The sequence below is a fragment of the Corvus kubaryi genome, unplaced genomic scaffold (assembly GCF_017639235.1).
Source record: "Corvus kubaryi isolate FWS band 111438036 unplaced genomic scaffold, C.kubaryi_AGA036_p1.0 37256, whole genome shotgun sequence".
In the NCBI taxonomy this organism is placed as follows: Eukaryota; Metazoa; Chordata; class Aves; order Passeriformes; family Corvidae; genus Corvus; species Corvus kubaryi.
In genome coordinates, this window is record NW_024581076.1 from 8,853,556 (window position 1) to 8,871,067 (window position 17,512).

The 17,512-nt window shown below is 38.5% G+C and overlaps 1 protein-coding gene across 2 annotated transcripts in view; it reads right to left on the minus strand.

Moving 5' to 3' along the window:
- Positions 1-2,024: 2,024 nt before the first annotated feature.
- The window catches only part of MTMR6 (myotubularin related protein 6), a 29,759-nt gene continuing 14,271 nt past the window's right edge, over positions 2,025-17,512 (minus strand). The window contains exons 8-15 of one of the 2 annotated variants that reach the window (XR_006015344.1): positions 13,863-13,972; positions 12,684-12,809; positions 11,420-11,469; positions 10,424-10,624; positions 9,723-9,857; positions 9,517-9,643; positions 8,381-8,693; positions 2,025-7,693 (exon numbers count right to left, since the gene is read on the minus strand). Coding sequence is in view for 1 of the 2 variants with exons in the window: in XM_042023988.1 (XP_041879922.1) it covers positions 7,433-7,693; positions 9,517-9,643; positions 9,723-9,857; positions 10,424-10,624; positions 11,420-11,469; positions 12,684-12,809; positions 13,863-13,972 (1,010 nt within the window). In the remaining variant the exon portion in view is untranslated. The remainder of the gene's footprint in view (positions 7,694-8,380; positions 8,694-9,516; positions 9,644-9,722; positions 9,858-10,423; positions 10,625-11,419; positions 11,470-12,683; positions 12,810-13,862; positions 13,973-17,512) is intronic. The other variant, XM_042023988.1, reaches the window with a different exon arrangement.

Here is a 17,512-nt window from a genome sequence, read left to right on the forward strand (position 1 = left end):
GTCTCCTCTGACATTTCCTGGACCCACAATGAGCATTTAAAAGCCATTCATATAAATGACATAATACCAATTAGAACAATTTTTCCTGCTAGCGTGCTGTCTTTATCACAATCAAGGAAAAAAGTACTCAAAGTTATTATTCTATCTTGTCAGACACACTTTAATCTCTTGAATATATTGTGGACTAATGGGACACATCACCAGATTAACCAGAAAGCCAGTGCACATGCAAAGTCCAGCGACCAAGCAAAAATCATTTGGTTTATCAAGAATCATTTCCTCCGCCAATATATGACAGAGAACAAGTTTACTAAAAGCTTGAAGTGGGATTAAAAGATAAAGAGGGATCCAATCACTGACAGCATTTTCCTCTAAAGCATTCTCACATGAATCTTAGAGCACTAAGCTGCAGCAGTCTTGTACTTTCCTAGAGGGACTCAGCTTGAGCAGTGTCGGAGCCGAGGAACACATCTAACAACATTCACACTGCTGAATATTCAGAGAACAGCCCTGTCCTCTGCCAAGCCATTCTCTTGCAAGAAAGCAACCATCTTAAGTGTGTTACCCAGGGCACCTTCAGGGGATGGAAAAATAAACACAAAGCAGACAGCGTTTTTAGGATCACTCAATCTTTTGTCAGATTCTGGAACTAACTCACAGCCAGCATTAAAGCCCTCAAGCCACTGCTATATCAGCCTTTCCTCTTCCCACAGCCCAGTGTGGCCACCACAAAGATGAAGAATGGCATATCCATGTCCATTTGGCTTTTATATAGTTTTTAAGTTCCACTTGCTTCACTTCAATCATTCTGCACAGTAGGCAGCTATTTCTCACACGTGCTGTCTGTCCTCTTGTCTGAACACGCACTCTACAAGTACTGCATGAACTCGGGCAGGCTGTAGTTGTAGACAAGAGAGGCAATGACTGCACCCTGGACTAAGGCAGTGAAATAAATCAGCCAGCCTGGTTATACTCAGAGCAAGTTAAGCTTAGCTTTTCCCCCCACTTGTGTATGCACATATGGAACCAGTGCTTCCACCACAGCCAGCAGCATCCACACACAGGAGATGTGGATGAACACGCTCATGCCCTTCGTGTTCTGTGCCACTGGACACAGAACCAACAGAGGCCACCATCGTTGTGGCATATGCTTAAATCATACTGCTCTGACTTCTGAGTTTTGACATTTTCCCCTAATGGCACTAGCCAGATTCTCCCATCGTGTATTCCAACCACCCAGCCTGCCTTACCTGAAAGGAAGCCATTGAGTAAAATGGATCGAGGAGAGCCCTCTAAGTTGCATCTACCTACGGCAGGAGGGTCCCATTCTGTAATAGACATCACATTGACTAGAAACTGCACAGTCCAATGCTCCAGTGCATGAGTTTCCACCTGTACTATGCACAGAAACCATATTCTCAGCACAGATCACGATGAAGCTGGATGTGGCTTAAATAAATATGAGCTGTTGGAAGAGCCTGAGCACTGTGTAGCAAGCACTAATTAGGGAGAGCTTTAGCAACCATTTTTGCCATGGTACTATCTTTGCTAAATGAGGAATCAGCTGTATAGACCCTAAGAGGCCTCAGAATTAAGAAGAAAACTGTTTTTAATAGTTAATGGAAAAGGCACTGAGAACAGAAGCTGGTGTTTTCAGAAAATCACTCCAATTTCCTAACCAAATGTAGTGTTGCTGTTGAAAACACTTGTCTGGATAACCGAGTATGCAGTAATGGTAACAATAAGTAAATACAGTACTCTCTTCTCCTGACACTTAAGTCCTAAATTAAGCTCAGAATTGTGCCTGTAATTAACAAGCCAGCAGTCGAGTCAGTAACACAAAGCTGAGCCAGTCTCCCATATCTAAAAGTTACAGAGGCATTCAAGAAACTAATAAATAGGTCAACTCATTTCTGTATTCTATACTCTGTATCAGGTATGATTCATCCATAAAATAAAAATGTCAGTGTTCACACAGTTTTTATAAATGCTTATATATGTTATTATAAATATTTAATGTCCAGTTAGATTGGCAATATTAAGATCACTTTATTTTAAGCCATATGGATTTTGAAAACACATACAAATAAAATACTTGCTACAAAATTCCATTTGCTAAAGTTCCTTCAGGAATATACATCAAGCATGATCCCAGCACACAGATAAATGACTTTTACAGAAAACATTACATAGAGCAATAAATGCTAGTGAAACAGCCAGTCTTTCCAGATACTTTACAATGAAAAGTTCTCTTTCCCTTTGCCATATCTAATATTGGACTAAGTTTTATATTTATTTATTTTAAATAGCCATGTCTGAATTTAAAACGTGTAACCAAACTGACTGTGGAAGTCAACAGGCACTGCAAAGCCCCAAAGGGGAGAGTCAGCGCTACTTTTCAAGTTCACTAGTTCAGGGGTAAAAATCCCTGAGAGACAGAAAAACACTAAACCCATTTTCTTCGATGGAAAGACACTTGTCAAGGGACATTGCCAACAGACAGCCATAAAGATAAACTGTAAGGCTGAAGAGCAATAGTAAAACAAAGCAAGGAAACCAATCTGTAATGTTAGGTAACGAGGAATGCTTGGTGGAGCAGCATCATGGGACCAAGGCTGCCTGCTTGCAAGAAAAGCACTCAGCAGAAATATATGCAGAGATACAAAGCACAAGATATGTATGTGCTAACCTTGTCATTAAGATGGAAAACACTTACAGTGCGTGCCAAAACTATAATCCCACCTAGTTACAAACAGTATGCAACTGACCTCAAGAGTTAAAATATAAACAAGAATAAACAAGATATTGTGCTCCAATTTCAACGTCACCTCAGGACATTTATTACATGAAGCCAGTAAATTAAGAAACACACACCCATATATATTTTCTGCTCCTCGAGGCCAGCACAGAACTGCTCAGCAACAAGTGTTTAACAGACCAGGGGACCTGGAAACTGATCTCAGAAGCAGTATGCCTCTGACCTTCCACCTCAAGTCCCGGAGTTGCTGCTGGACATCAAAATAGCTCTACTGCTTCTACTTTATGAGTCATACCCCTGCAGTGTCCTGTTCCTTGCTACATGCTGTGACAAGGGTCCCCGACTCCATCCCTTTCCTTAAGCCTATTGTGCGTACAGAAGTTGCACCACTGAATGATGATGCTGTGCTGAATTTCAGTGTTATTTAACATGGAGGCAGGTCAAGCTAGCTAGATCAAGCATGAATTCACTCACACTGTTCACTAAGGCTGATGTGCGCCTTCAGAGTAGTGGAAGAAAGCCACAGAACCCTCAGGTTATTGAAACATCCTAAGCATTAAGAAGCCCATTACATCTGATGGTTGTCAAGCACCACAATAAGCAACACTAGGAGGAAAGTGTGGCGTAAATGGTGAAAGCAAGTCCAAGCAGACCTCAATCTAAAGACCTAATTCTAAATGTTAATATAGGTTTCACAACCAGTACACTTAGCCTATGATCAGCCACAGGTTTGAAACTATTAGCAAATAAACAGGAGTTCTAAGAGCAACCTTTAGGTTATGACCTAAAGATCTATAAATACCACTGGGGGGATGATCTAGTTTGAAATCAGATTATCTTTAAACTAACTAGAAAGCAATTGTGCTTACGTGAGGCCCTCATGCCAGTCACACTTGCTCCGGAGCAGGGCAGCACTCTACAGAACTGAAGTTGACAACATGTGCCCTGTGCTATTTTAACATCCAGTTTCCCTGTATTATTTATATCACTGCCTTAAGAGAACAGTACTTAAGCCAAGCTACACCAGCCTCACTTCAGCCCAACCGTGCATCCAGTTTTGTGCTCAGTTTACCGGAATGGGAGGAGCAAGTTCTCAGAGACTTGCTGATGTGTTACTTTAGCAAAAGGCCTCAGGAAAACAGCGACTAGAGAGGAAGAACACATCAGCTTTCCCAGCAAGGCATTCTCCACTGAGCTTATCCTGAGGAGACACATCAAACTGTCACAGTTTGATTTGTGCTAGCTTTCCCTCTACAAAACCATTATATTAGGGCATTTGTTCCACATAGGGATGTGCGGTTTTATGGAAGGACTGCTGCTCCAGTTCTCTAAACGGACACTCCAGACTTCAGGCTTCTGCCCTAGATTTAGGTCACTAGTAATTGGACATGGGTAGAAAACGCACAGGCTCAGTTCAGTGCTGCCTAATTAATTTCTTAGTCTGTTGATTTGGCAGTCGCCCCACAAAACAGAACAGTTGGATACTTCAACTTGTATTGAAGAATACTTTATGACACTAGCAAGCCTCCCAAAAAAATAAGCCCAACTCTTTCCATACTAATGAAATAAATATTTTAAATTGCCTGGAGTACCAAAGTGAAATCAGTTTTTTCAGGTGAGACTATCAGCTTGGTTCATTAAAAGAATAAAGATCAAGCACAGCACAGAATATAGAAACTCAAAAGCTTCACCTAAGGAGACCTCCTTAAGATGAAGCACAGAATTGTCAGGTGTCAAAATCTTGCAACCTATGGAGCAGAATCAAATGTACCAACTTTCTGTCTAGGACATTATATTCCCAAGCAACTGGTGAGCATACCACCCACAAACTAATGTCACAGCCTGAGAGGATTCTGCACATTGTTTTGATCTGTATGAGGTGCCTTTCCGTATGTAACTGCTCTTGGAGTAGCATATTCAGGATGAAGAAAAGCTCATCCACTGAAATTAGAATTAAAATTAGTTCTTTTCCTAGGCTTCTGCCACAATATTTTAGTTCATTTGCTTGATTTTTTTTAAAATCCTTCTCGAAGGACACAGAACAGCCCCACTATGCTGAGTCCTGGCCATCCTGCCAAGCTTTCTGTTGGAGCTCACTTGACTACCATCTATTCACTTCACCACAGGTCCCATGTGCTTTAGGTAGTTTTGGCTTAGACCTAAACAGCAAATGAGAAGGGACAGATGCCTCTCTGCAGGAACTTTCCTCACTGGTGACCCTAGGGGTTGAGTTGGCAGAGCTACCTGAACCTTACAAGGTGGTTGCTCTACAAAACAGCCTTATAAAACTCTATTCACATATTAACTGGAGTAAAATATTTACTTCACATCAGGAAGTATTGTATTTTTTGATGGGGAAGCAAGCTCAGAGAGTTTTATGGCCCTTTAAAGGTGATCTGACGTGCGTACCTTGATTTAAAATATAAACACATTCCAATTTCTTTCCCTAAGAAGTGAACTCTGCCAATAAAAAGGACCTGAAGACTGAAATAAACTCACTGTAACCGTACTGGAAGGGAACAGATTTCTCTCCAAAAGCCTTGTATACAGGGGCACTCAGATGGCTGTTACAGTAAAAACAACATACGACGATATTTGCAAAAAAGCTTAATATAATCTTTTGAGTCTATAAACTCTAAACAATAAATAGGAAAAGTGTACATGGCACACCAGAGCAGCTAAATATTAATACAAGTACAAATTGGTAACACCTACCTACATTGTCAGCAATAAGTTTGTTTCACTACTGTGATACAATACAAGCTTAATATACAAGATGTTTTTACAAAGGAAAACCATGGAACAAAGTTAATACAGAAGGTGAGGGAGGAGACAATAAATAACAAGGCACAAAAACCCTCTCATGCTGCAACCCTGTAAGGCACCACTTGTGCACACATGAAACTATCAAAACCTGTAGTGGAGACATTCTAAATGTGTTTAAATAACTGGACAATGTATTTTAAATATGACACCATGCTTGTATCTTTGGAAATAGAAATGCTTATGTTTTAAAAATTAAATAAGTGAAATGGGTGAATTAATAGCCCAATACAAGAGTCACAGCTAGTTTCTCCCAGACAGCTCCACAAGTGCACCTTGATCTTGACCTATACTGGCCTTGCTAAGAGCCCTGGATCCAATATGGTGCAGAGGGAAATGCTGCCAAATTCTGTCAAATTGTGCACACCAGTAATTGTGACAAAATACACTTCAGGGATTAGGATGAGAATTAAATTATTTTCATTTGAAACCAAAAATTATTTTAATCAAGATGTAAAAGGTCAGTAGCATTAATCTAACATAATTAGGGATCTTAATACCCAAAGTTATCATTCATACCTCTATTTAAAAATGGACCAACATTTTTCTCCCTTATTCTGTTACATGATCAGAAAATCTATCATGAGACAAACTTCAGAAAATCCTTCACACTTACTAGAAGATTACAGATACATAGTTAAGCACACAAACTGTAAATTTCCCCCTTTTTTCTTGTGTTCCATGATCTCTACTGCATGCTGCTAGAAGTTTTTGTCCTCTCTCCAAATACATAAAAATCTCCAGATACTAAAATTACTTAAAATATGCACAGGTTGGACACGTTTTTACAAGGTGAGAAGGGTTTTCACGAATAATCAAAATTTTCTTCTACTGAAACATTTAGGAGGCACTCCATTTCTCATGAGCTTCAGACACGTGATTTTTTTTTTTCTAACTTGGGAACAACGTCAGTAGACTACATTTCTAAAAGTTCTGTTTACTGTGCAAGAATGCAAGCAATCTGAATGAACCTGACTATTCAGTTATTGGCTAGGTTTTGTTTTCTTACGTAACATGTCTTATTTCACATTTAAATACCTTGCCACAAATCAAAACACTTAAGGTCAGACAACCTGCAGCTTTAATGATGATCAATCTACTGAGCTGCCAGAGAGGAAAATCAGGTCAATCTATAATATTTTAAACAACAGAGGAAATGGAAGAAAAAAGTCTTAAGTGATAAGTTAACATTCATATAGCTATTTGCTGAAAGGCTGTGCCAGCTTAGGCATGCTTCATTCGCTATATTCAGTCCTGTTTTAAGGATATAAAAATTTGAGCAAATACAATGTAAACAGAGCCAGGTAGACTGCAGTAGTAAAGGACAAAATCATTGATCTGACAGGTTTAAGGCCAACTATTTACGATTTGAAATATGTCATACTTTTCCATGGCACTTAACACACTGAAAGTTAGTACTCGGTGACACTAAGCAAGGGAATACATATTCATATGAGATATATACAAGTAGCTTCAGTTCCTAAAATAGAAAGTTCAAGTTTTCTTGTCCAAATAAAATCAACTTGTGAAAGACCACCTGTGGTTTCCTATACTGAATAAAGAAATATTACTATTTAAATCAATTTAGTGCAAACTGACCTAAGTCCAAAGACATACCACTCCTTGATTTTTTAGCCACTACTTACCAAATGCCCTATTCCTTTCAAAAAGACAACTACATCTTTTTTTCCCCCCCCTTAAAAGAACAGCAAACACTTGACAACTAGCATGCTGTTCTAGTCTACATTGACAAAACTTGCAGATATACAAATCGTGCTTTGGTCATGCAGTCCTGAAAATGACCCATCTCTCCATTTGATCAGTCTAGAAGAACACAGGGCCAGATTTCAATTAGCAGGTCATCCTGGCCACTCCGTACTCCAAGCTGACAACGGCAGGCTCAGCTTTGGAGAACTCGGACACAAGTTCGCTGTAGCGGTTGTCTGCTGTGTTGCTGCCCTCTATGGTTCGCACGGCGTCATTCACTGGCATCGGCGGCTGCTCCTTCTGGAAGCACGGAGGGGTCTTCTGTGCCACGGGGGAGAGACGAGCCGTCTGTTCCTGCTCCTTCACAAGGACCACATCTGACTGGCCGTTTCTCTGCTTTATTTTCTGAAATACAAAGAACAGTTACTAACAGCGTGCATGACTCTTTACTGATAATATTGTGCTTTTAAAGGAAACGTATCCCCTTCTTTTGCTGGCTAACTCAGTGTCTGCAGAACTCTGTGTTACATACCCTAGGTTAGACAGGTAACAGTATTGTTGAATGTTAGGCCATTCCTTATGATTTTATTCCCCACAGTTTACAGCAGATGCTACAAGCACTGTTTGCTTACAATTTGCAGATAAGCAGAAAACAAAGAACGCCTATCAATATCTCAAGAGAAGGAGAGGTTCCTCCAGGGTTGCCCCTTGTTTGGTTGCTGTCAAGATGGGAATACTTTCTGGAGTACAGGCAGAGGAAGACAGGCCTTGGTACTGTAGCAAACAGGGATCTTGCAGTCTCTTAAAGACCACGAGTCTCTTAATGACAAAGCAGTTTGATACCTAAAGCCCTTCTATCCTTCATAAAAACCTTCAAAAACATCTTTCCTTTAGATCCAAGAAATGCCAATACAGTTTGTTCAAATGCATGAATATGCTAAAAAAGTCAACTGAAAAACAGGAAAGGGGAAAAGAATGTATCCTGCCAGCATGAGCAAGAGAATAGGAAAGATTTGGATTGAGGGATTTTTCAGTTCCATGGTTCAGGTTGTTTGCTTGTTTTGTTTTTGTTTTTAATTCAAACTCACTCACCCAGTAACTGGGAGCTCGCACTAGTTACGTGAACAGATTTCTTTGTTGATGTGCTTGTGTTTTTTTAGAACTGAGACTAGAACCAGAAGACTGGTGTCTCTTGACATCAACTTTTTATAGATGACAACAGCAATAGCAAAGTCTACATCAGGATTTCAAACAACTACATCTCTTCTTCACTCAAGTGAGAAATGTAGGCTCAGGTGAAGTTAACATCTTGGAATGAGGTTCTAGAAAATTCAAAGCTGAGGCTCCACTTTCCATCTTGCTTATTCTTTGGATGGCTTCATCTTGAGTTTTCTTCACCTTACTGCTTCAATTGTATAAAAATTTTAAAATATAAAATTAAGATTTGAAACAGTATTAGATTAAGTGACATTCATTCATTACATTACAGGAGGATCAGTCTAATAAAATCTCTCCTCCTAGAAAAGCTGTACTTCCTCCCTTTCCCTCCCAACATAATATACAGGAGTTGTGTAACCATTTCTATCCACACACAAGTATTAAAACTTATAGTCAAAAGACTTTTGCATTCTTTAAAAGGTATTATTCTGAAGTTTCAGCACCTTAACTGACTGTAACAGAAGTATCCATCAGCCTTTCCTGGCTGTTTACTGTAGCACCTAGAAGTCAATTATAGACATCTGATCGCTGGATTTAGCCCTGTCTTCATAAAAGCATTACAATGTCCATGACCCATCATTATGGTGACTTACAACAGCATGCACCTGCATATGAAGTTAAAAGAAGGACAATACTTACTGTTTCCATTTTAGTAGCTATAATGAAAATAAAACATTTTCAGTCTCCTTAGTTTAGCAACACAGCCGCAGCTACATGGATACCTCATTACCAAAGATAGCTTAATGTAGGTTAAGCTTCTGTGAAACTTACCATCAGTAAAGCTTTGATAGTAGCACTTTCACATAATACAGTTCATTAATAAAGCAGAATAAATAGTGCCTTAGAGCACTGATCATAGAAGCAAACAGTGAAAGTCCAAGTCACCATTACACAGTGAAAGTGCTAGGCCATACAGCAGTGACATTCATGTGAAAGCCAGCAGCACTATTACAACTGTAATCTGAAGAACAGAACAGGTCACAAGTACACATTTATTTTGTAATACTTACAGCTTCCAGTTCTTTAATGTCTTCCTCCAGTTGTTTATTTTGCTCACTTGTATTCATGATAAGATTGAACACAGACTGCCTGGGATGCATACTTCGATCAAACTGATGGTACATATTTCTCCAAAACCTGCACAAAACAGACAGGTTTAACTATGCAAGATAATGACAGAGCTGAAGAAAAAATACTGTATCTTATTTAGACTTACTTAAAATTGAATGATACTGTATTAGGCTCCAAAAGAGTTAGTTCTGGAGAAAAGTCTGGATTATACAGAGGATTCTGGTATTTCTTCTGTTCAGCCAAAAGGAACGGCCACAAGGAATAGGTCTTCTCTTTTAGTCTTAAAGCAAAATGAGATAGAGGTCAACACACTGACTGCAAGCAGAAAACCAGAAGATACTGCTTATGGTGTGCAAGTTTTGCCTATTTGAAATAAATGCTTTTAAAATACAGTGTGAGATGAACTGATAAAAACTTCACAGAAGTTTTCCAACTAAATGCATTGGAAGATATCCTACTAATAGTTCTAACTGAGTAGTCTTGAATTTTAAGGTTACCTAAAATTTTAAGGTTACCTAAAAAGAGATTGGGAGAGGACATGCCATGATGCTTCCAAACTTAAGCTTACCTACTTTTAGAGTGAAAAAAACCCACCAAAAACTAGATGAGGAGGAAAGATACTTTAATTTTCCCTATGAAAACGAAGCACGTGATTTTCTCCCAGTATTAGAAAGACTGTCTTCAGCACGTAAAAGCACAAGAAGCACTGCTGTTCCCTGATGCAGTTCAACATAGTTTTCAGTACTACCAATCCTTCCCCTATTCAGAGCCTAAAATGAAGAAGATTCATGGAAGTTCTTAGTCTTCCAGAATAAACAAAAGACACATTACAATGTGCCTGCTTACTTTAGCTCTTCTCGTTCTTTTTGACAGTTTCCAAGGAAGTTACCAAACTGGCACGAATGGACGTGTTCATGGATTTGAAGGAGGAAAGCTTCATTGTACTCAAAGGCTTGTGGAAACTGCTCAGTCAGATTCCACACACTTTCTAAAAACTGGGTGAACACTGGTGAGATCTCTTTCGGATCACCATCCAACTGACAACACCTGAAAAAGATTCCATAAACAGATTGAAACTGGTTTAAGTTAGAAATCAAGAAAGTCTTAGCTGCAATTGTTTTTAAACGACAGCACCTTAATTTGACACTAGCTTTGATTTGGAAATTGAGCACCTAACTTCAAGAACTGGGACAATTTTTGAATAGAAATAAGTCTATATTTAACCTGTTTTTCTGACTTGTAAGTAATCACATCTATATTAAGTACAAAATAGCAACATAAGACAGTTAAGTTCCTTTGTGTCTAACAGTCACAGTCAACATGTGGAGTATACCAGCTAAAAGCAAATGAATAAGCAGTAAATAGCAGCAAGGCTATTGTCATACGTGATGACAGGCAGATCAAGGGAAAAAACAGAACTCTTAACATAGAGGACTTCTAAAGGTAGGCGTGACTTCATCATCAAAGTAAACGTAAATGCAAACTTATCTTTAAAGATATCAAAACTATGTGTTTCATATTGCCTAAATAGCTGGGATGTAGCTTTAGATTGGTTTTGCACTGTCTATACATAGGTGCAGACCTTGCTGCAGTCATCAGCTTCTGAGAACAAGGCACCAGGAGCACTAAAAATTTATGTCTGCAATAAAGATCAATTATCCAACAGGTATTCGAATAAATTGCAATACATTGTAGACAGCAAGACGAGTGCCTTGTCTCCTGAAAACAGCTTACTCATTGCTGAACTGGTGCAGTGTGTCTAGAAATATAAGCTGTCTTTTGTTTAAAAATACTTAGTTCGGTTCACTGTATACACGTTCCTGTATCGGAGGAGTGAACTACCTGTCAGAGAATTTGTGCCCAAAAGAGATCCAGTCTTTCTCTATCAAGACCTGGAGGGTAAAAAAACCAAAATGTCATGTAAAATATTACTCAATCTTACACCTACAGTATTAACCCCACAGGATATCAATATATTGTACTTTAAATCTGAGTCCAATAAGCTACAGTAGAAAGAACTATTTATCACTTTGTAGCTTCTTGATTTTCTTGGAAGTTTTTCACACGATTCTCAAAGTACATTTCTAAAACTAGTAAAAAAAGTTAAGCAACTTGCTAATCAGGTACCTGATAATTTTAAGAAAAACGTTGCATGATTTCACTAGTAGTTTATTAACTTTCTGTGGCAAAGAATAGGAAAAATTGCATGCCTGCTATCAGAGTTTACATAAAATCATATAATATATTCTTTCTAACATTTATAGCAGTAAGTTTGTTAATATCCACACCAGCTTGTTTTATCACTTTGTTCACTATCAAGCACCAAAAACAACACAGGACCTTCACAGAAATTCATGTGAAAGCAAGGATTAATCAAAACCCAAAAAGATTAAATTACTTCCCTAAAGATTGCACACATTCTCACTATTTACAATAAATTAATCCTCTTCTAATTCTTCCTCAACTTCACTTTCAATGTTTGTAATATTTGTGGCAGTTAGGTCTAGCCAATACATTGAACTAGTTTTATGTATTATTTTTGAGGAGTTCCCATAACACCTTGCCTTGTCACTGAAGGACACTGTTGATTTTCCTAGTCTAAAATTTGGAATAATTGTATTGAAATTCTTCTCTCTCTACAAAATGAAGACATTTAGACTGCTTAGACATCTTTAAGTCTCTATCACGGGGGGAATTGTCATTTTTAGATTTTAAAAATGTTGGTTTGGAGACAAATGATAAAACACAGAGCTGCTGTAATTTAGTACATGGGCTACCTCACATTAAGCACTTTGGAATCCTTCTATGTCATAGATAAGGGACTTGTTTGGATGCAAAAGGCAATCATTGCAACATTTCTGCAGGGTGACTAAAGCAATCTGCTATTTGTATTTCAGTTTTTTAGATTTTAAATGAATGTTTTTTTCAAGTAGCAAACTATTTCTATATGAAATATTTATCAATATGCTGCAGATCTCATTTTACACTTGTAACTACAAAAAAAATCCCAAACAGCATGTTTACTCTGCTCCCTTTCACACTCAAACATTTTACACCCTTTCTTTACCAAGGAAAAACTCAACATTGCAACTCAACATCTACTTACCATGAATCCTTTGATTGTTCTGTAATAGGAATCTAGCAAGAGAGCTCCAAGAGAACAAACTTGGGAAGTCCTATCCCAGCCATCTGAACAGTGCACCAGTACACTTGCACTCTCAACCGCTATTGCCTGCAAAACACAGTTGTTTCTTAATCAATGATCTTTTATAGACAGAAGTGAAAAACTAGTAAATAAATAAAAACACTACGTTTATTTCCAACTCATAGCATAGGCCATCTTATTTAACAAAGCCAGGAAAATGTTTACTATGAGGAAAAGAATTAACATTATCAGAAAGTAGGAACTTCTCTTCATGGAAGTATAGAAAACTCCTTGAAGAGAAAAGGAATTCAACTACCACCTTTACATACCCCAACCTCTTCAGGGGTTCCCCCTTCTCTCTCTCTCTCCCTCGTAAAACTAAATTGACAAGAAAACCTAACAATAATTAGATTGCACATTACAGAGTACAGATTAAAAAAAACCAAACGACATCAACACATCATTAAGGATACCACTTGTTCATCATTATGCTACATAAAACTAAAGGCCTAGGAAATGCTTATTAGCTTCTGCTGAGAAATCAACTCCTGTTGGCTCAGACATTTTTGACGGTCATCTTTGGGACCATCACCCACTTTTAACTGAGATAACTCCTTATTATTTGACCTAGCAAAAACAAAGATCCAGGTTTTTTCTTTACCCACTCCCATGAGATCAAGCCCTTGCCTTCATAAGTGCTTGGCAAAGGCAATTGTTCCTCTGAGTTATTCACAGAATCCTATTTCCTTGCCAAATGAAGTCAGCATAGCCACCTTGGCTGCTCTACAATTACTGCCCCAGTTCTATTTTTCAGGATACGCTGAATAATAGTTTGTTCCATCCACCACTAAACTGGTTACACCTTTCAAAAATACCTACAGAAGCAGGAAGCATAAGAATCCCTTTGTCTCCCAACAACTTGACCAAATAGCATTCAAAAAATCCCAGAACATTAGCTGGAATATTTAATATCTCTAAACATAAAGAAACACATAATACTTTAACCAGCATATTAGATGTACTGGTCTATATACTAAGCACCTACCTCCAAAAAGGTCAGTTGCAGAATTTTATACATTACCATTACATAATATTAAACATATTTTTTTCTGGTAGGTTTCAGCTTTTCATGCAAGTTACCTTGGCTAGAAAGACAGCAGCATCCAACACAGCTTTGATGTGACGCAGCCATCCAGAATTCTCCAGACCAGACAAAAAGTCATTGACAGACAAACCCCTTGTGCCACTGACTGAAAGAAACCAAGAGTTAAAAAGCCTTAAGCAGTTGCAGATACCTACACCCTGCAATGTGGAAAGAAGAATAAATGCATGTTGTTTCTAATCCACTATATTCTAAGTTGAGTGGTGGTTTCATTTCGAATCAAATGGTTAAGGGAGGGGTACTACAAAATGTTGTCCAGTCAGAATTCAACTCTGCAGAACTACATAACCACGAGTGACAAGAGTATGATCTTTGTGTCTTTTTAACAAAATGACATTCCAAGTAAATACAGTGGTTATCCCCACTAGGAAGCCTTACTCTTGTCTTACCAAGGAAGGCAATGCAAATGCCAAAGACTTACTGGAAACTTAATTACTACTAGTAGGAGGGAAGTAACTGCATCCAGACAATATACACAGTTCAGAGCAGTGACACTGCCAGAGTTTCATCACTTCCACCCTGCTTAGGAGAATAAAGTAAGTGCAGTACAAGAACACAGGGACGAAATCAAATCCATTTGAGATTTTGTCTACCTTCGGACTTGACACGCTACATTTCTGACTGATCTCTACCATTCTTCCCTAATATACTTGGATCCTGTAACAATAATGTCAATTCAGAGGGCAAGGAAGAACTTAAATTAAAGGAAAAATGCTTTGCAGTGTAGCAGCAAGAGATGCAGAGGTAGACCAAAAGATTCGCACACAGACACCAATTCACATGTGAGACAGGTAACCTGGTTCTTGTACAATTTTGAATAGTAACTCACACAGTTACATTACTGTCCAAACATGACAAACTTCTGACCATTAAAACAAAAATTTGCTGGCTAACATAACTTCAGCTATATAATTCTAAGAGAAGATACCCAAGGCTGGCAGCTACAAAAATACCTGCCTCTTCCACAGTGGAAGCCTACTTTCCACTAAGCTTAACAGCTGGACTTGATGATCTTACAAGTCTTTTTCAACCTAAATGATTTTACGATTCTAAAGCATTGGGCCCCAGATGAAAATAAAAAGGTTCTGTAGATGAAAGTCAGCAGTAGGGATACAACAGCTGCAAAATCATCTTTATATCTGACCATGGAAGGAAGTGAGTCAGCAGCAAAAGTAGAGAACAAAATTCATCAAATCATTCTGTGATGCAGCTTCATATTCAATCAAGTCCCCTGATGTAATGAGGGCTATAAACTCAAATCACTGCATCAAAGAGCTTTCCTGTATCTGCACTAGATGTTTCTCAGCTTTCAGCCAAACAAGTTTTGGTACACTTCCCACTGCTCAGGAAGATTCATAGTGCCAGGTGCTGCTAAATACTAGAAGAATGACAGGCTTCCAAATAAGTATTGCAGCACCTTTTCTAAAACCCACAGATCTTCATCATCTACAAAACTATCTAGCAAACCACAGCACAATGAGGTAACAAAACACCAAGAAATCCCAGGACAGAAGACCTACTTTTAAAGGTTAGTCTGTAAATATCAGTAAAAGAACTAAAAGCAAGCCAGCTTTCCTTTGTCCTTGAAAGGCATCATTAGGCAAGAGTTCTGCTTCCAAAAGATCTAGCACGTGAAGGAAATCAGATGAGAATGTGAGCTAGCTGAATGGATCAAGTCATTCTCTATACCAGTGGTTCCATACACCTCATCAGTCACAACAGTACACAAACAGGTCCACCACTCTTTGGTAAAGGAAAGAAACTGAAAATAGTCAAGTATCTGGAAATTCAAACATCTGCAGGGAAGGAACTGGACAGACGAAGCCATGTCTAGAGATATTCTTCATGGCAGCACACCCACACATTCTGTAACTTAAAGAGTATAAAGCACAAGCTTTCCAGCTAGAAAATAAACAGGCTTCCAGCCCTCAGTTTGTTTTCACCCAGATACTGCTGTCAAAATCTGCTTCTGATCACAATTTTCAGCGTGGCAGAAATATTTCACCACTAGTATTTCCCCTTTCTAGCTAGATTTCTATATTTTTATAAATGAAGGCAGAGATGGGAACACATATGTTGAGCCCCAAGAGTTACTTTCCATTTCTGTTAATTAACACAGGCATTTTTATACTGGTTGGTGATTCAATCAACTGCATTGATACTGTTCCAATTCTTAAATGCTGAAAAAAGTTATTTTCCAGTTCCTTATGGTCTTCTAAAAGGTCAAAGATGATTTATGGTACCATTTTAGTACCACTAAGTTAATTCAGCTACTTCACAATAAATGAGATTCAAGATAGTTCTGCCTATATGGATCCCATCACAAAAAACACAAGCCCTGCATGGATGTAAGCCCCAAAACCTCAATGTTCCCTTGTCCGATTGTCATTATTCACACTACTAGCAAAGCCTCAGGCAGCAGTTCAGGAGGTGACTAGACCTGCAGAGTGAAGCACAGCAGGTTGTAGACAGAGGTTGTTTTTTAACAAATAAAAAAACCTAGCTAATCCCTTTCCCTATACAGAAAACTCCACATAACTCACAAAGTGGCCTCAGTTAACCCGCTTCCACCATAAAAACATATGCAACAGATCGCAGCATCTGTTGGGCTTTTCCCCCAAACATCTGCAGAAATGCTCCCTCTTGATATACACAAAATCCTTTTGCTTATCAGAGTTCAATCTCTTCTGTTATGCAACTTTGTAATTTAAATATATAAAAACTGAACTTTGTATTTAATATCACAGCTACAAATTTAGCCTATGTGAAGTTTCGCCCATGAGTGTTGTAGTCTGCTCATTGGGGGCCAGAGTCATTATGTTCATGCTGAAGAAAACTATTTTAGAAAAGTTTTGAACCACTGCATGCAAGATATTTGAGTAACAGCTGAATCCAAAATGAAGAATAGACTGTAAATCCCCCTAGCATGCTCCATGGTGTTGTCCCATTACAAGAGGATGTTGGGAAGGATTACGTCTCACATTCGGCTTGCCACTGGAATCATTAGGTTCTGAAGGAAATCAGGCAGACAGACACAGAGCCGAGGAGCAGGACACACACCAAACAATGAATAACAGTTGTTTGGTATAAAAAGCCCAAACAACTGAGGGCAGTCCCAGTTACAGTGGTGCTTGAACAAACAGCATCACTGGTATCACGCTCTGATTTGAGAACGTTCAGTTCAGCACATTCAGGGGAAATGAGTACACAGAAGCTAAATGGCATTTTCCTCATTTCAAGCTATGAGCCATTTTCATGGCATTTTCTCCCTGATCATCCCACCAATGGCACATTTCTAGAGGGGGATGAAGAGTAAATTATTGCATACATCCCTAAATTTTAAGGGTCCTTCCTACCCCTGAAGAGGCTCCTACCTCTACAGTGGAATTCAGCAAAACTCTAGTGAATCTCAGTACAGACTGAACAGAGGTAGAACAACTGAGTTCATTTACTAAAAAAACTTATGTGGAAAACAAGCAATAGAGATCACTCATTACATTGTTCAATAGTGTTTAAACAAACCAATTCTCCACACAAGGAAAAACTAAAACATATTCCATCTTTAAGGAAAGTTACAGAAACATATTTACTAAGTTTTGCTGGTGGGATGCCAATTCAAATGAAAGGA